The 21193-nt window shown below is 44.5% G+C and overlaps 1 protein-coding gene across 1 annotated transcript in view; it reads right to left on the bottom strand.

Moving 5' to 3' along the window:
- The window catches only part of cblb (Cbl proto-oncogene B, E3 ubiquitin protein ligase), a 76671-nt gene that overhangs the window by 39510 nt on the left and 15968 nt on the right, over positions 1–21193 (bottom strand). Inside the window, exons 4-6 of the mRNA XM_072446805.1 lie at positions 20363–20509; positions 10928–11084; positions 719–840 (exon numbers count right to left, since the gene is read on the bottom strand). Of these exons, the coding sequence (XP_072302906.1) occupies positions 719–840; positions 10928–11084; positions 20363–20509 (426 nt within the window). The remainder of the gene's footprint in view (positions 1–718; positions 841–10927; positions 11085–20362; positions 20510–21193) is intronic.

The raw sequence follows: 21193 nt of genomic DNA, 5'->3' as shown, positions 1-21193 counted from the left end.
TTGACCGGATAGTCGTAGCGTGAAATGGAGAGAGAGGATTGAGACATTTGGCAAATGTTCCGGGGCTGTAATCAAACCCAAACGTTGCGGTGGAAACAGCACATGGGCCTTATCCGCTGCACCGCTGCCGAGCGCAAGTCGTCTGAATTTGAATCTGAATGATATTGCTTTTGTCATCAGCCACCAAAATTACAACAGCAACAAAAAGCAAACAAAAGACTGAAAACGATCATGACAAGGCAGTTTCAATGGATATAAAGCAGCGGGAAACTCAAGCAGAGCAATGTCAAAGTCCAAACAATATTTTTTGCATGTAATTAAATCCTGTTAAAAGTCTGTATTAACCCAGTTGGAACATCACACTTTCAATAACGCCACGTAGGCTATTAATTGAATACTAATTAATTGATTTTCCTTTTGAATACAGTATTATTATCACAACAGAGCAAATGCCACAGATGATATTGATAAAGCTTTGAGTGCGACGTCTATTTAACAAATCCGATGCTTAGATGTGTCGAATATTAACTTTTATTCTGAAGGGCGAGGTAAAGTGGGCTGCTTTTTTGCTATTGTTGGAAATAAATCAAGGAAGTACAACAGGTAAAAGTCACAAACCTTCTGGAATAGACATCAACCATTCCTTATAAGCGCTAAACATGGCAAGAAGCTAAACATTTACAGCGTGTGTGTAGCAGCGTCACAGAAAGATACACACCTGCCAGGCTTGTTGATGTACTTGTGCAGTCGTGCTTTGACTTCATCGTAGGTTAGAAACGCCATGTACCCCGGGTGAGTCACCGCCAAGAAGTTCCAGTTCCTCAGAATGGATCCCCAGGGCTACAAGACAGACCACCAATAAAGTCAAACCCCAGCGCAATCATTTTTCATATCATCTTCGCTGCTGAGAGGGAAGACAAATATGCCGACCAGGCTGCGCCCAATTCTCTGTTTGACGCTAAATTAAACAATAAACTGAACAGGACAATCTTGTGATATGGAGCCAGCCTGGCCACTTGCATTTTGGGAAGAAGCTGGGCCAAGTCTTTTACGAGTGCTTTGAGGTTTTCTGTGGCGGCGAGATAGAACCATGCCAAGCCATCTGAGGCAGAACAGGAAGAGCCACTAGTGCCATCACTGTGCTTCATGGTTTTAATAAATGCTATCTTACTTTCCACAGCGCGGCCTTTGACCCGGCGACAAACGGAACACAGAACTCAAAAGCAATTTCACATCTGCAACTTTTTAATGAAGTGTCCCGCTCGGCGTATGTGGCCGGTTACATCGGTTTGACATTTTGCTACTGAACACCGCGCGTCACACTAATTGCGCTGGCATTGACAGAAGAGCAGTTTGCCGAAATGAAGGGCTGAAGTTAGGAGGCCATTGTGTGTTGAGCTGTGTGTGCCAGCTGGCGGCGTGTGTTGCCGAGCGCCACAACGTCTCAATCGTGTCCGTTAACCACTGGAGACAATGATCCAGCGGCTGCAATGGCACGAGACGCACACTACACGAGACACACACTACACGAGACACACACTGCACGAGACACACACTGCACGAGACACACACTGCACGAGACACACACTGCACGAGACACACACTGCACGAGACACACACTGCACGAGACACACACTGCACGAGACACACACTGCACGAGACGCACAACGCACGAGACGCACAACGTATGAGACACACGCCACATGAGACGCACACTGCACGAGACACGCACTGCACGAGACACACAACGCATAACACACACTGCACGAGACACACACTGCACCAGACACGCGCCACATGAGACGCACACTGCACGAGACACACACTGCACGAGACACACGCCACATGAGACGCACACTGCACGAGACACACACTGCACGAGACACACACTGCACGAGACACACACTGCACGAGACGCACAACGCACGAGACGCACAACGTATGAGATACACGCCACATGAGACGCACACTGCACGAGACACGCACTGCACGAGACACACAACGCATAACACACACTGCACGAGACACACACTGCACCAGACACGCGCCACATGAGACGCACACTGCACGAGACAGATGCCACATGAGACGCACACTACACGAGACACACACTGCACGAGACACACACTGCACGAGACGCACAACGCACGAGACGCACAACGCACGAGACACACGCCACATGAGACGCACACTGCACGAGACACGCACTGCACGAGACACACAACGCATAACACACACTGCACGAGACACACACTGCACCAGACACGCGCCACATGAGACGCACACTGCACGAGACACACGCCACATGAAACGCACACTGCACGAGACACACACTGCACGAGACACACTGCACGAGACACACAATGCACGAGACGCACAACGCACGAGACGCACAACGTATGAGACACACGCCACATGAGACGCACACTACACGAGACACACACTGCACGAGACACACACTGCACGAGACACACACTGCACGAGACACACAATGCACGAGACGCACAACGTATGAGACACACGCCACATGAGACGCACACTGCACGAGACACGCACTGCACGAGACACACAACGCATAACACACACTGCACGAGACACACACTGCACCAGACACGCGCCACATGAGACGCACACTGCACGAGACACACACTGCACGAGACACACACTGCACGAGACACACAATGCACGAGACGCACAACGCACGAGACGCACAACGTATGAGACACACGCCACATGAGACGCACACTGCACGAGACACGCACTGCACGAGACACACAACGCATAACACACACTGCACGAGACACACACTGCACCAGACACGCGCCACATGAGACGCACACTGCACGAGACACACGCCACATGAAACGCACACTGCACGAGACACACACTGCACGAGACACACTGCACGAGACACACAATGCACGAGACGCACAACGCACGAGACGCACAACGTATGAGACACACGCCACATGAGACGCACACTACACGAGACACACACTGCACGAGACACACACTGCACGAGACACACACTGCACGAGACACACAATGCACGAGACGCACAACGTATGAGACACACGCCACATGAGACGCACACTGCACGAGACACGCACTGCACGAGACACACAACGCATAACACACACTGCACGAGACACACACTGCACGAGACACACACTGCACGAGACACACACTGCACGAGACACACACTGCACGAGACACACACTGCACGAGACACACACTGCACGAGACGCACAACGCACGAGACGCACAACGTATGAGACACACGCCACATGAGACGCACACTGCACGAGACACGCACTGCACGAGACACACAACGCATAACACACACTGCACGAGACACACACTGCACCAGACACGCGCCACATGAGACGCACACTGCACGAGACACACACTGCACGAGACACACGCCACATGAGACGCACACTGCACGAGACACACACTGCACGAGACACACACTGCACGAGACACACACTGCACGAGACACACACTGCACGAGACACACACTGCACGAGACACACACTGCACGAGACACACACTGCACGAGACACACACTGCACGAGACGCACAACGCACGAGACGCACAACGTATGAGACACACGCCACATGAGACGCACACTGCACGAGACACGCACTGCACGAGACACACAACGCATAACACACACTGCACGAGACACACACTGCACCAGACACGCGCCACATGAGACGCACACTGCACGAGACAGATGCCACATGAGACGCACACTACACGAGACACACACTGCACGAGACACACACTGCACGAGACGCACAACGCACGAGACGCACAACGCACGAGACACACGCCACATGAGACGCACACTGCACGAGACACGCACTGCACGAGACACACAACGCATAACACACACTGCACGAGACACACACTGCACCAGACACGCGCCACATGAGACGCACACTGCACGAGACACACGCCACATGAAACGCACACTGCACGAGACACACACTGCACGAGACACACTGCACGAGACACACAATGCACGAGACGCACAACGCACGAGACGCACAACGTATGAGACACACGCCACATGAGACGCACACTACACGAGACACACACTGCACGAGACACACACTGCACGAGACACACACTGCACGAGACACACACTGCACGAGACACACAATGCACGAGACGCACAACGTATGAGACACACGCCACATGAGACGCACACTGCACGAGACACGCACTGCACGAGACACACAACGCATAACACACACTGCACGAGACACACACTGCACCAGACACGCGCCACATGAGACGCACACTGCACGAGACACACACTGCACGAGACACACACTGCACGAGACACACAATGCACGAGACGCACAACGCACGAGACGCACAACGTATGAGACACACGCCACATGAGACGCACACTGCACGAGACACGCACTGCACGAGACACACAACGCATAACACACACTGCACGAGACACACACTGCACCAGACACGCGCCACATGAGACGCACACTGCACGAGACACACGCCACATGAAACGCACACTGCACGAGACACACACTGCACGAGACACACTGCACGAGACACACAATGCACGAGACGCACAACGCACGAGACGCACAACGTATGAGACACACGCCACATGAGACGCACACTGCACGAGACACACACTGCACGAGACACACACTGCACGAGACACACAATGCACGAGACGCACAACGTATGAGACACACGCCACATGAGACGCACACTGCACGAGACACGCACTGCACGAGACACACAACGCATAACACACACTGCACGAGACACACACTGCACCAGACACGCGCCACATGAGACGCACACTGCACGAGACACACACTGCACGAGACACACACTGCACGAGACACACACTGCACGAGACACACAATGCACGAGACGCACAACGCACGAGACGCACAACGTATGAGACACACGCCACATGAGACGCACACTGCACGAGACACGCACTGCACGAGACACACAACGCATAACACACACTGCACGAGACACACACTGCACCAGACACGCGCCACATGAGACGCACACTGCACGAGACACACGCCACATGAAACGCACACTGCACGAGACACACACTGCACGAGACACACGCCACATGAGACGCACACTGCACGAGACACACACTGCACGAGACAGATGCCACATGAGACGCACACTACACGAGACACACACTGCACGAGACACATGAGACGCACACTACACGAGACACACACTGCACGAGACACATGAGACGCACACTACACGAGACACACGCCACATGAGACGCACACCGCACGAGACACACACTGCACGAGACACACAACGCATAACACACACTGCACGAGACACACAATGCATAACACACACTGCACAAGACACACACTGCACCAGACACGCGCCACATGAGACACACACTGCACGAGACACACACTGCACGAGACAGATGCCACATGAGACGCACACTGCACGAGACACACGACGCATAACACACGCACTGCACGAGACACACACTGCACGAGACACAGACTGCACGAGACAGATGCCACATGAGACGCACACTGCACGAGACACACAACGCATAACACACACTGCACAAGACACGCACTGCACGAGACACGCGACGCATAACACACGCACTGCACGAGACACACACTGCACGAGACACGCGCCACATGAGACGCACAGCGCACAAGACATGCACTGCACAAGACACACACTGCACGAGACACACAACGCATCACACACTGCACGAGACACACGCCACATGAGACACACACTGCACGAGACACACGCCACATGAGACACACACTGCACGAGACACACACTGCACCAGACACGCGCCACATGAGACGCACACTGCACGAGACACACACTGCACGAGACAGATGCCACATGAGACGCACACTGCACGAGACACACGACGCATAACACACGCACTGCACGAGACACACACTGCACGAGACACAGACTGCACGAGACAGATGCCACATGAGACGCACACTGCACGAGACACACAACGCATAACACACACTGCACAAGACACGCACTGCACGAGACACGCGACGCATAACACACGCACTGCACGAGACACACACTGCACGAGACACGCGCCACATGAGACGCACAGCGCACAAGACATGCACTGCACAAGACACACACTGCACGAGACACACAACGCATCACACACTGCACGAGACACACGCCACATGAGACACACACTGCACGAGACACACGCCACATGAGACACACACTGCACGAGACACGCACTGCACGAGACACACACTGCACGAGACACACACTGCACGAGACACGCGCCACATGAGACGCACACTACACGAGACACACACTGCACGAGACACATGAGACGCACACTACACGAGACACACACTGCACGAGACACACGCCACATGAGACGCACACTGCACGAGACACACACTGCACGAGACACACAATGCATAACACACACTGCACGAGACACACAATGCATAACACACACTGCACGAGACACACACTGCACCAGACACGTGCCACATGAGACGCACACTGCCCAGACACACGCGGCACGCCACATGAGACGCACACTGCACGAGACACACGCCACATGAGACGCACACTGCACGAGACACACGCCACATGAGACGCACACTGCACGAGACACACACTACACGAGACAGATGCCACATGAGACGCACACTAAACGAGACACACACTGCACGAGACACATGAGACGCACACTACACGAGACACACACTGCACGAGACAGATGCCACATGAGACGCACACTGCACGAGACACACGCCACATGAGACGCACACTACACGAGACACACACTGCACGAGACACATGAGACGCACACTACACGAGACACACACTGCACGAGACACGCGCCACATGAGACACACACTGCACGAGACACGCGCCACATGAGACACACACTGCACGAGACACGCACTGCACGAAACGCACAGCGCACAAGACACGCACTGCACGAGACACACACTGCACGAGACACACACTGCACGAGACACGCGCCACATGAGACGCACACTACACGAGACACACACTGCACGAGACACATGAGACGCACACTACACGAGACACACACTGCACGAGACACACGCCACATGAGACGCACACTGCACGAGACACACACTGCATGAGACACACAATGCATAACACACACTGCACGAGACACACACTGCACCAGACACACGCGGCACGCCACATGAGACGCACACTGCACGAGACACACGCCACATGAGACGCACACTGCACGAGACACACACTGCACGAGACACATGAGACGCACACTACACGAGACACACACTGCACGAGACAGATGCCACATGAGACGCACACTGCACGAGACACACACTGCACGAGACAGATGCCACATGAGACGCACACTGCACGAGACACACACTGCACGAGACACACAACGCATAACACACACTGCACGAGACACACACTGCACGAGACACGCGCCACATGAGACGCACAGTGCACAAGACACACACTGCACGAGACACACAACGCATAACACACACTGCACGAGACACACAACGCATAACACACACTGCACGAGACACACACTGCACGAGACACACACTGCACGAGACACGCGCCACATGAGACGCACAGCGCACAAGACATGCACTGCACGAGACACACACTGCACGAGACACACAACGCATCACACACTGCACGAGACACGCGCCACATGAGACACACACTGCACGAGACACGCGCCACATGAGACACACACTGCACGAGACACACACTGCACGAGACACGCGCCACATGAGACGCACAGCGCACAAGACATGCACTGCACGAGACACACACTGCACGAGACACACAACGCATCACACACTGCACGAGACACGCGCCACATGAGACACACACTGCACGAGACACGCACTGCACGAGACACGCACTGCACGAGACACACACTGCACGAGACACACACTGCACGAGACACACACTGCACGAGACACGCGCCACATGAGACGCACAGCGCACGAGACACGCACTGCACGAGACAAACCTACACACGAGACATACGCCGCACGCCGCACGCCGCACGAGACAAACGCCGCACGAGACACACACTGCATCGGCTTTATGGAGTCTTCGGTTGTTGAAAGAAAAGTCTACACATGTTTAATTGTGTCTTTCAAGGTTATATCAAGGACATAAACAACATCTTAAATAAGTATATTGATCATATAAAAACAAAGAAATATATAAGTATAGATATGAAGTATGCATGTTCAAACCAAACAGATTTTGGTAAGAATTTAAAATAAGGTTCCTTAGTAAAGAATAATGTGTCAATAGGCATTAGTTATTTGTTTAAAAGCACTTAGACAATTACATTAGGAGATGGCGTATAAAGCCTCATAAATGAGATGCGTGTGTACAAATTGTTTGTAGAGAATGATTGTGCTGCTTATTAAAGTGTTTTAACAAACTTAGCTTATAGACAAACAACAACTGCTTATTGAGACACTATAAATAGTATAAGGAGCATTCATTTAAAGCGTTACCCAGAATATTTTTTGCAACAATTGTTTTAATTTACATCATTTAAAATCTGTTGATGTTTTAATGTCTTGTTTTGGCTCTCAACCCAATTATCCAATCAGAAAGCTGGAGGAGCTCCTTGTCTTTGTTTGCCAGACATCAATATGAGCAATATGAGCAATATGAACATGCCTGATTATACCGCTTTAGATCAACTTTATTCCATCTACTGTACGTTATTACCTTCAAAATCGCCACATGTTTTAAGTTTACAAAAGTAATAACAGTGACAAGTATCAATGCTGCATTCATAAAGGTCAATCTCCTGACACTCAATATCTCGTTTGTTAACGAGACCTATAAATGGACGTTTTCTCTCTTTAAACACGTCAAATATAGAGCATATTATGGCGCTCTAATCATCTGCAACCTTTTCACCTGGAGCCGAGGGCAGCAGGTGTCGGTAGCGGGATCGTAATCCGAACCGAAGGCTTTAGGGCTTAGGCATAAAAGAAGGTTAGGCTGTGGTTTGGCTTGAGAGAAAATTGCTACATAATGGTGAATCATTTTGGCGGTGTGATTCTTTGGGCTTGTGCTCATAAGTTCACCTTTCACCATGATACATTTCCCCACATAGAATCCAGACGTGCAAAATATAACATCCACGTTATTCTGTGCTCTTCAAAATAAATGGTAAATGCAAAGTAGACGTAACAGCACATACTTTACAGAATATTAGGATCGCTTATGGGAAAAAATCTAAAGGTTGTAGACACATTTTATTCATTTTAAGTTGCCTGCGGTGACTCAGTGGAAGGCAATTTATTATTTATACAGAGCATTTATTAATATTGATGGAAGCAAATAGTCATTCAAGACATTCAAGGCCCAGGTGAAAAACAAAATGAATGTTATTTTGTATTTTACCAAAAGAGGATTAAGTAGAACCACCTAGTTAGTCATAAAAGTCGCACATTTTGTTTCTTTGTCCCCAAATCAGTTTCACCTCCCCTTTTTCCTCCCACCTGAATTCTCAAGTCATGATTCAAAAGGCCAAAGGCATTTCTGTGACCACAATAAACCGCAAAAAATAAAAAATAAATGTGCACGAGCCAATTGCATTTAATCCTTTTATATTTATTTTAGGAGAATTAAATACGACTCTGTGACAGTAATCTGGACAAAATCATTGTAGAAGCACTCACTGTCTCATTTTTCACGGCAGGCTGAAGCTTGCAAGGCAACAAAGGGTTCTGCCAAACTAAAACATGGCTTTGAGGCCCGGACGCCTACACAGCATCTTGAGGCCACATGGGCCAGTAATCTGTCGACAGAAGGCGGTGAAAGCCAGACACATCCACGGCACTGCTACGGCAACGCAAATAGAGGCGCAGAGCTATCAAACGGGCCTCGCGTTCCCCCTTTTGTAATCAAAAGACTAGCAACGTTTTTGATCATGCGCGCGAGACTTCTCTACCTGTTTTGTGACTTGAAATAATTGGTAGCAGAAATAGCAGGGTAAAAAAGCCATTTGCATGCACAATAAACACAACCTGTGCCTTTAACGCTCATTCGAAGAGGAAGGAGGGCAGATTATTTTGGTTGACTTTTCTCTAACAGGTGCTTTATTTGAAAGGTCACAGTCAGTTTGTGGTGTGCACTAAAGGGGTGGTACTTGCCTAAAAAATACTTGCCTAAAAAAGGACTCTCGTTTTACCATCAATATTTAAAGCTGCATTACTCGGTATTCAAACCGCTTTAGGAGGAAGTGGGTATGTAAATCTATCAAACTACGTTCTGTCTCTCACAAAACCGTCGCTAGCGTTCACACTTTTATTACTTTTTGGGCACGCACACGGCTCAAAAAGCTCTTTCAGAATGTGAGTGCGTGTGTCCCTTTTGTTAATTTTACATTGAAGTAGAGATACAGCAGGGGGAAACATACTCAAGTACAAGTGTCTCATAAAAAAAAAAAGATTTTGAGAGGGAAAAAATATGTTTTTTCATTTATTTCATTATTTTATTTCAAACAATTTGGAGAATTGTGTCAAATTGTGATCTAGATTTTTTTCTTCGGATTTCTAATCAGCAAAAGGAATTTTCCTGGTCAAAGATGTAGTGTAAAGTAAAGATACCTGATCTCAACTGTAGTTAAGTAAAAGTATCCAGTGTAAAATTGACTTCAAGTACAGATACTTCAACATTTTGTTACTTTCCACCTCGCAGTCAATTAAAATGCTTACAACTCTTTCATGCAGGTTTGCAATTCACAAAATACTAAATTATGAGATGCAGACATATTTAGTTATCTTTTTCTATGATTATTTTCTAGAACCAAGCCCTTGAATGGATTTGACTAACTTTGCCATATTGTACCTGAAAAAGGCGTGTGAAGATGTCGAACTCAAACACAGAGATGTAGTCGTTACAGGTGAGGTCGATGGTGGACTTGAGGGCCATGGCCTCCAGACCGGAGCTGATGGGGTGAACTTCATGAAGGCACTGTCGGAACACTTTCCATGGCACGATTGTCCTGCAAAAGCAACAAACAAACAATGACTACATGCCCAGTTTTCTTACAGATGCGTTATGTAGCTTTTCTGATGGAGAATCTGGTGGAACGGGCCATAATATACCATGAACTTGTATGAACCAATGAAGTACATGGATGCTCATTCGATAGATAAAATGTGAAATCACAAGTCACTTTTACACAAACACCAGCAGCACTAAACGGTCAGATTAAATGTGCCTTTGACTTTGATAACCTCAAGGGAACCAGACAAAAGCCACATTTCTACATCATTGTCATATTGCCAAACGAGAGCAGCCTGTTTGGGACGATGAGACACACACAGACATAACCTCACTCCATTGTGGCTCAATTCCTGACAAAGTTCACTCTAAATGCAGCGTGGTTTACATCCAATGGAAGAGCATTCACTTAGCAATATATATCACAAAAGTAATGCAATTATTTATATCGCAGCAAACTAAATACTATATTGTATTGTAGTATCACCAACTCCATCTGACAGAATTGTACTGTTTTTAAAGGAAAGATTTTGCTGTTTTTTCAGTACAAATTAGGACTGATTGGTTTTGTCTCTGTTGAGTTTATGCTAAATGTCAATTGTATGTATGTAATTGAGATTACTAGTAGCTCAGTTGGTAAAGGCCCAGCGTGAGAGTCTAGTTTAGTTGTAGACTTGGCTTGGTCCTGTTCTTGTCATGGTTTAGTCCTGGTCTAGCACTGGTTTAGTTCCAGGTTTAGTTCAGGTTCAGTCACAATTTATTTTCAATACATTTCACTCACTTTGCCTGTGTAGATATGACAGCTGTGGCAAAATAAATCACTTAGCACCATGAGTGTGAGGGAAATGTGACTGAAAGAGTACATTTAAGGTCTTGGAGAGTCTGTAGCCTAAACAGGACAAAAAGGAGAAAAGTTGTTCCACTAAAGTAGCCAAAAAAAGCTCATCTGGGACAAAAAGACAAGCCAAGTTCAACAGCAACATTTGATCTATCTATAGTTGACATACATTAGTCAAACATTTGAACTATGTGAGTATTAAGTCACATAGTTATTATTATTTGATGTATTATCCTTGCAGCATCGTTAGTTAATGCATACAGCACTTTACTAATCATTGTTGTGTTGTTGTAAATTGCTATAAAGAGAATAAAGAGCCCAATGAAAACACTTAAATGTTGCTGTATATATTATTCAACCCTTTACGGATGAAATTTTAATATCTTATGAAAAAAAATAGGTTTCCTGTTAGTGAAAAGAAAAGGTAATCATGATAATTATTGATCCCCAAAGTCACAATTAACATTTCAAATTGATTCAGCTTTTAAGGAAAAAACTCATTATTCTAAACCATTTCATCACAAAGTACAATAGCATTACATTTAATAGAATCATAATGTGGTAGTTCTGATATAGATCAAAACCAGTCTAAAACTACATGAGTTCAGGAAATGTTTAGATTATTTGGTTCATCGATAATTGTGATTATCCTGGGCACAATATATTTGTAATAACTAAAAAAGTATACCGGTACTCGCAACAATTTTGTTCAATATATAGCCCATGTACATTTTTATCTGGCTATTAACTTTATTTAGTTTTTCAGAAAGTACAGTTTTGTAAAGCCGGTCACAAACTTGAGGAACACGTTAGATCACAGGAATGAACAAAATGAAAGATTGAATGGTTGTTTGGTCACCGCCTCAATAATCGTAACTAATTATTAAATAGTGATGTTTTTCTCACTATAATCTGCCTTTTTCTAGTTATCCGAGTTGTTATAGTTTTTTTCCTCAATAGATTTCAAATACTCGATGGATTTATACAACTAAAACCCTGATAAAGAGTTCATAGCGCTCTTTATCAGGGTTTTAGTTGTATAAATCCATCGAGGCCCATCCTCCAGCAAATGATTAATATTAGTATTGATTAGCATATGTATTTTTTGACCACCGTAAGTCACAGTATAGAGTAACTAAACTAATGCAACTGATACATGCAGATCAAAGTTAGTGCACATGCAAACTTAACACTGCGTCCTTAACCGTACATAAACCTGGTATTATTCGTCTGCTGTAAAGACACGGTGACAAATGCTCGTGAACAGAAACAGGAAGCTGTAATGTCTGCGTGGTGTAAAGCGCTGAAATGTACAAGGCCCTGCGCTGAAATGAGGAGTGGCAGATCCATTACTCGGACATTTCCACTCAGTGTTGCCTCGCTGAGAGCAGAGCCGTGTTTGAGGCCATGAGATTTCATTTTACCTCAGAGACTCTCTCGCGCTCTCATCTCCAGCTGAGAGCATTTATATCTTTAACACAGTGATTCAGCACAAAATGTGGACAAGCGTAAACCATCACACAACAGAAACGCTCCTTTGAAGGACTGAAGTGTTTATGGCGCCCTGGTGGAGTCATGGGACGCGCCAAAAGCAGAGGACATCTTTAACTGTATAGTCCTGAAAACAATTGCACAGGGAGGAATGTTGCCATGACACTAACATTTAAACTATATTTTGATGTAAAGGAAATGGCTTGATACTCAATACTGACTTTGATGCCACAATGAAAATAAAAAAACACTCTATTGAATGTATTATGATGTTAGAAAGTGGTCATATACTAGTTATAAATGTTACGGTAAAGGTAAGAGTTTGTCCTATTATGTGACTTTTTTATCGAATTCTGACATTAGTGTAGTATAGATAAGCATAGACAATCCTAATAAGTATAACATTTTAAAGTACACCTTTACTTTTAACTTTATTCATGTGATTTGAGCGATTCAAAGAATACATAAGTTTTATGTTAATGTGTGAATAATTTAATGATAATTCAGCACTGTCATTGTAAAAATAATAATCTTTATCTGGAAGCGTTTTACATACTTTCTTACTTTGTTTAATAGCTCTTAAAGCTAAAATGATCTACAATATGACAAGTATTGCAATTCCAAGTCTGCTCAGAGTAGTAAACTAATACAAGAATAATATCAGGGTATAAAAAGAATAAATATCAAGAGTAAACTACCAAGTCTGGCTTGCACTAGATGCCATGAAGATAGAGGTGTAAACTACAGGTACAAGAAGATTTTTTTTTCTATAAAAAGCCAAAATATTTCGTTCTATGCAGAGAACATCCCATTATGTAAATAAATGCAGCCTTTGCGATTTAATAATTGTGCCCACTCGAAGAGGACAAAAAGCCTCTGACAGCGAGCAGCCCATTAGTGAGTCTATTTGCCTAACTAACAGTGACCATAACAATTCCAGATAAAGTAGGACAGTAATAAAACACAGCTGGAATGCACAATTTCAGCACACTCCAGACTAGATGTGGACAGATTGTTTACACAGTGAGATGATAATGGTGGCCAGAAGAGGACACAAGCTGGTGTCACAACCCCTGCCACTGAGGGAGAGAGGGAGAGAGGGAGAGAGGGAGAGAGGGAGAGGGAGAGAGGGAGAGAGGGAGAGGGAGAGAGGGAGAGAGATGAGGGCACAAGAGAGAGACAGAGGAAAAGAGAGGAAGAGAAAGGAAAAGAGAAGAGAAGAGAAGTGAAAGAGAGAAAGCAAGGAACTATAGGGAGAGAGAGGGGGAGTGAGAAAGTAAAGAGACAGAGAGACAGAGAGGGAGAGGGGGAGAGAGAGAGCGAGGAGCCGCACAAGGACAGAGGAAAAGTAATGAGGAAGTACCCCGCACACTGCTCCATGACCCCAGAGCAGAGCAGCCTCACAGCGGCTTTATCTCACTGTCCTGATAATCATCAAGTCTGCCAAAAAGCAACGCTGCTACTGCTGCTGCTGCTGCTGCGGGAACATCACTGCAGCTGTAATATTCACCCCGCTGTGGACATGAGAGCAGCAGAGTCAAGGACTGTTTGAGGACTAGAACCATTGTAACTGTATCAGCTCAGCTTATCTCAGATTTGACTACTGGTAAATGCAAATCAGTCTAGAACAACATAATATGCTGCTGTTGCATGACCAATAACTTTCACTGGAATGTTCTCATTTCACTTTTTTTAAATTAAATAAAGTAAAATCCTAGTACAGATATTAGGGCTGGGTAAGACCCTCGCGATACGATACGTATCCCGATACTTGTATATTCCGATACAATTCCCTCATTACAATACGTATCCCAATACATTTTTGAAAAAAGGGTCTTAAAAATGTCCTTAGGGTGAACCAGTTTTTGTCTTGTTTATTTTAAACCAGGAAACACTTTAAGACAAAAACTGGTTCACCCTAAGGACAAGTTGCCAACTCAAAAACAGAGCAATGTAGTTTATTCGATCCAATGCAGTGAAGAAAGCTGTAAAGAACGTTACATAGGTGAGACGAAACAGCCTCTACACAAGAGGCTTTATCAGCACAGAAGAAATACAAGTTCAGGACCTCAGAGTGCCGTGCATCTCCATCTTGAAGCCTCTAATCACTCGTTTGAAGACGGTGAGGTGAAGGTTTTAAGCAGGGAGAAAAGATGGTTTGAAAGAGGAGTCAAGGAAGCTATTTTTGTTAAAAAAGAAAGACCTTCTTTAAACAGAAATGGAGGGCTCAGATTTAATCTTCCTGTTATTTATAATGGGATACTGAACCCCTGGAAAGGTAAAGGACATTCAGATGCTAATCAGGTACTCAGGGTGGTTGAGCCAGGGTCTCACAAAGACAAAGAGGTTTCTAATAGCCCATTAAGATTCTGAATAGGCTAGCTCGGTAGATACAAGGGGGGAGTTTCTGTTGAAACCAACAACTCTTTCTACTTCAGGAAGGCTCCTCCCAATGGGCGGGTCTTACCACAGAACAGTATTAATATCGGAGTTCTCGATCTAAATTCTCTTATTGACAATGACTCTTGGAAGAGAGTCGAAACGTCTATTTTTTCTAACTGAGTCCAGATGACTACAACTGAAGCTTTTTCTACTATGGAACACGCCTGGACGAATGAGGGATTACACCGACATAATACCAAATGGTAATGTTTTTACTGTGGATAAGAAAATGTAAGACATTTCATGTTTATCCACAAAGCACTTATTAAAGGTGGTATGGACAATTCTTTTCAGCACATTTTTTATCATATTTCCTCGTGGCGTGGATAAATCATTTATCCTGCCACGTATCAATCATAAAACGCACCTACCGCATGCGCACTTCCCCATGCGTTCTCAAATCGCCGAAAAATCGTCCATACCGCCTTTAATAAATCCATTATGCTCTAATAACTTCATACATCCAACTAACTGATCCAAATAAAAATATAAGGAACCCATTCTAGTAAAATATTGCATGTTTCTTGCCAAACACTTGGCCTGGTCTGAACATGCTGCAGCAGCATCTTCTGCACAGATCAGCTTCTGATCAGGTCCACAGCTCCTTCTCACCTCGGCCCAGAGGAGCGCAGCACAAACAGCAGATCAAAAGTACTATTCCACCTCGTTTAAAGCCTACGGGCCACAAAAGTCTAAAAAAATATTTATTTATTTTAATGAAAAAATAAATATTGTTCCTGTGACTCGGATACGGAGTCCTTGACGATATATCACCGTATGGATTTTTGAACACAACCTTAACAGATATATGGTAAAAGCAGCTATTATAGAGTTTTATTCTCCACAAAGCAGAAGTGCTCTGAACTCGCTCTGTCCTCAGGGAGTTATATGAAATATATATACAGCGGTATTTATTGTAAGAAAAGTGCTCAGAACTCAACGAGGTTAGAGATGAGGGGAGTGATAAATATATGTGGACTGGTACAAAGAGTTTAAAATGAACTGGATCTGTTTTCCATGTTTTAACAGTGACAATCAGGAAGAGCACTGATGGCAACACATGTTTCATGCAGTTGTTTTACTGTCTTTACTCAGCAGCATGCTCCGAGGCAGAGCAGAGGAAGCCTTTTCCAGCCCACAGTGATATTTAACACATGGACTTCATTGATCGCAGAGTGGTCATGTGACCCAGGTAATGGAGTTAGCTCATTTAGCCAGGCTGACGGTGCTGAATCTGGGACACTTGTGACTGAATGATTCAGTGCGACCTTGGCTGGGGAGGTTCATTTATATGAGGAGGGAAAGTCTGTGCTCCTCTGCAGGTTCACCCGGGTAAACGCCTATCAGTGGATGGATGATGAACACACACGACTCCAGGGAAGCCAGCTTTGTAACCATCTAAAAAAGATCAGACTTAAGAGTGACAGCACAGAGAGAGGCCTCTTTAGCTGCTGTGTAGGATGAGAGCTTATCGGTTATTGTTTTAAAAAATAGGGGGAACAATTCTCCAAAAAGGTGATGACAACAAGCTTATGTTGTCATCATTCCAAACAAGGGTATCAAAGGATATTTCTGCACTTTAGTTGGTAATTTAACAGTCATTTCACATTTGTCTGAAACTTAACCTTAGAAATGGGGAGTTTTGGAGTATCCTGATAACTATAGTCAGAGGATATTATGTCAATACAAGAGAAAAGGGATGTATTTGAGGTTTAATAATCAGACAAATGTGAAATGTCTGTAAAATGAGTAACAAAAGTCCAGAAATATCACCTTTATACACTTATTAGAAAGTTTACATACATTTTTGTTACCGTTTTAATTTCATATTCATATTCAAAGTTTGCATTTCTTCAAAACAACATATTATCTGTCAATATATTGCATACTTAATCTACATATTACCTTCACAAAGTATTTACATTCATATTTCTGGTGAAATGGCAAAATATAATCTTTTCATCATTTAAATCTCAAGCTATTCATTTTTGTCACCCAAACCTACAAGCATTACATTTAAATCAAACTACAAATACTCTGGAAACAAGTAGCAGTGAAAGTGAAACTTTGAGTCAAACACTCTCTGGTTTATAGCTTCAACTTTGATGCCTTCTGGATAAAAAGTAAACAGTAAAACAATAAAAGCTAACGAGTAAACCGTGGAACCGAGAGGCAGAAACCAGTGACCGTCACATATAATATCCATATATAATAATAATAATAATAATAATATTTAATCCATGGGCCAAACAAACAGCCATGATAACATAATTACACTCATTATAAGTGGTCCAAGCATTTCCCCCTCAACATAAACACAAACATCTAAGCAACTCCGACCCAAAGATGAAAACATAAATAAGAAATAAAATCTCATTTGTGCTGTTCTTGGGACCAGATTGAGAGAAAACGACCTCCCATTAACTTCCCTCAGGCTGTTGTTTATTTAGAGAAGAGTGGCTATTTTATTGCCACTTATCTTCTCCCGTGTCTATTTCAGGCCACAAACACAGCAAATTAAGCAATTCATCATATTAATACGTGTCTATTTTGTCAATAAAGGAAACTGGCTTCTAAGCAGCTTAAGGCGTAATAGTGTGAGCTAAATGTTGTTTGACAGAGGAGGCTTTTTGATTAAGCCATAATGAGCTTTATGGAACCCAAATATGTCCTGATTTTATGGAGGCACGAGACAATGTATCAAACTTGAAGACGTACAGTTTTATAGGTCTGTAGGCATTTATTACACCGTGGTAAATTATTCATATAGAAATTACTAAATGGTGAAGTCTATACAAGTGATTGATGGTGATGTGCATATGGAGAATCTCCTCAGGTCAAATGTATAGAATGTTCAGCTGACTGACAGAAGCTAATGAATGTTATAAATACAGCTGTTAGTCGAGACATTAGGCCCTAATTAGTTTACCTAAAGTTACAGCAAAGTTATTAAAAAGTTTCTCATTTTTCACTCCCTCCGAGGTGTATTTTGACACAGAACATACCGGTACTTCTCAATGAATCTGAGTTAGTGTTGACAAGCTTCATTTGTATGTGTCTGACTAAAAAGATGCCTCTAATAACATCCATCTTAGTCATGTGGAAAAAACCTCAGAGGCGCTCGGAGCAGACGGATCACGACCCGGGCTCAGCTGCGATGTCAGTGAGACAAAGAGCGTCCAGAGACAGCAGCTGTTCCGGCCTGGGAGTGTCCGGGGGGCGGGTGTTCGTCACACTGTGGGGACTCAAATCTGTATACACACACACTGACTCCCGTTTGAGGACAGAAAATCAGCTCCTCTTGATGTCAATCCTGTCTTATTAGATCAACAGCATGATTTCAAGTTGGATTATTATGGGTTAAAATGTGAAAATGTAAGTCAATAATGTAATGTTGGCGAAAAAGGATGAAACGCAAACATCCACGTACGGTGTGTGTGTGTGTGTGTGTGTGTGTGTGTGTGGTGTGTGTGTGTGTGTGTGTGTGCGCCTCAGACTAGCCTCAGCCGCACAGACGCTCTTTCATGTGATTCAAATGAAGCAGCCTGGTTCAATCACTATGAAGCTGATACAGTCTTTAAGCTTTAACCCAGGCTTCAGACTGGACCTGACCGTCACTGCAGACTTCATTAACTGTGAAAAATCTAACTTAAGAAGAAGAAAAAAAATATCAAATAACCTATTATACTTCAAGGTTGAATGGACGATTTTTTTGGCCCAAATCTGAGTCTTATTTCCTCGTGGCGTGGACTGCCGATTAGTCCTGCCACGTATCAATCGTAAAACGCACCTACCGCTCACCTGCAGCCTCGTGCGGCTCGTCCCCCGAGAGCAGCACGTTTCCGCGTGTCTAAGCTCATTGATCTATCATAATATAGTTACCTCAGTGTACGGGACAAAATTAGGATGGAGAAAGACTGTTCGAGCTGTCAGATAAGAGACGGAAATCTACAGGAGACGAGCGATGTGATGCGATCCGTCGCGCTAATCAACACGCACGTGTGTGTTGTATCAGTCCGCACGGGGGAGTGCGCATGCGCACTTCCGCCTGCGTTCTCAAATCGCCGAGAAATCGTCCATTGCACCTTTAAGCACTGTAGTTTTCAGAAGAAGCAAATTCAGGGATAAGCTTAAGTCATCAGTGGCTGAGTTACAGAATGACAATAAACAGCTTTCATTTACAAAGGAAACGGCTCTGATCAGAACACTGGACACTAAAATAAGCCGTCTTTATCTTTGATTAATATTCGGATCAGTCACACTGTTAAACACTAATTTGGACAGCAACATTCTTTTTTCGCAATTTTAATTTAAGTGTTTGTGTAATACAATGAAATGAAATTAACAGTGGATGAATCAGAACTGAAATCAATCTGTGATACATTTGTGATAATTCTGGTGTCATTGAGGTGCAGTCACACAATAAGAATCATTCACTATAAAGCCTTTTGAATGTCCAAATATCAAAACAAAACATTTGTATTGAGTTGACGTGAGAAACCTACTTGTCTCCAAAGAATCTCCTCCAGAAGTCGGCAGCGTCGGCTTTGGTGATCCTGAATGTGTCGCCCTGGAACTGTCCTCCAGGGAAGATGGCTTTGATTTCAGCCAGCATGTGGCTGAAGATCAGAGACAGCTTGGTCAGGTTCCTCCTGCACAGAACAAACACAAGAGTTGGTGATGGTCACGCTCATGTCTGTGTCCTCACTCATACAAGACAACAATATTGATCAAAAGGCTTAGCTGACAGTTTAACACCAGTAAAAGCTCCAGTATTGTGAATGTCATGTCTTTTCAGGTTTGGAGGGCATCTTGGGTATTCTGTTTGTACATTTATAAGTCAAATCAAGAAATCTCAAACTATTAGAAGCACTGTTTTTATAATGACAGAAAAAAAGAAATGCATTTCTATAGAATGAGGGAAAAAATAGCTTTTTTGACTCACTTTTAATCCTTCATCATTGAGAGAGTACTGGCTTGTACCAAGAGACTTAAGCCATGTGTCTTTGATCTGTTTACTTACATTTTGTCACGCTTAATGCCTCAGAACTGGCTTTATTCTCAAGTAAAGTTATTAGATTTAGTATTTTTAATTCCACTCATTAAACATAATCAAAAATAACCATGCATTACAGGACACATTTCCTCTAAATTTGCTAATTAATAATTACATCCTTTACAGTGTAATTTGAGATAACAAAATGGTAAATATTAAACTATAATCAGCCACAGTTTGAAACCACAAACCTTATTGGAAATGCATTAAACATGGTCACCTCACACAGCCTGCTTCTCTGCTCAACAATTTAGTATTATAAACAAATGTTTTCCCTTCA

Source organism: Eucyclogobius newberryi, unplaced genomic scaffold (genome assembly GCF_026437365.1).
Source record: "Eucyclogobius newberryi isolate DKJ021-1_F unplaced genomic scaffold, fEucNew1.0.hap1 SCAF_15, whole genome shotgun sequence".
Classification (NCBI taxonomy): Eukaryota; Metazoa; Chordata; class Actinopteri; order Gobiiformes; family Gobiidae; genus Eucyclogobius; species Eucyclogobius newberryi.
The sequence above is the reverse complement of the archived record's forward strand: the minus strand, read 5'-3'. Positions and strand labels throughout refer to the sequence as shown.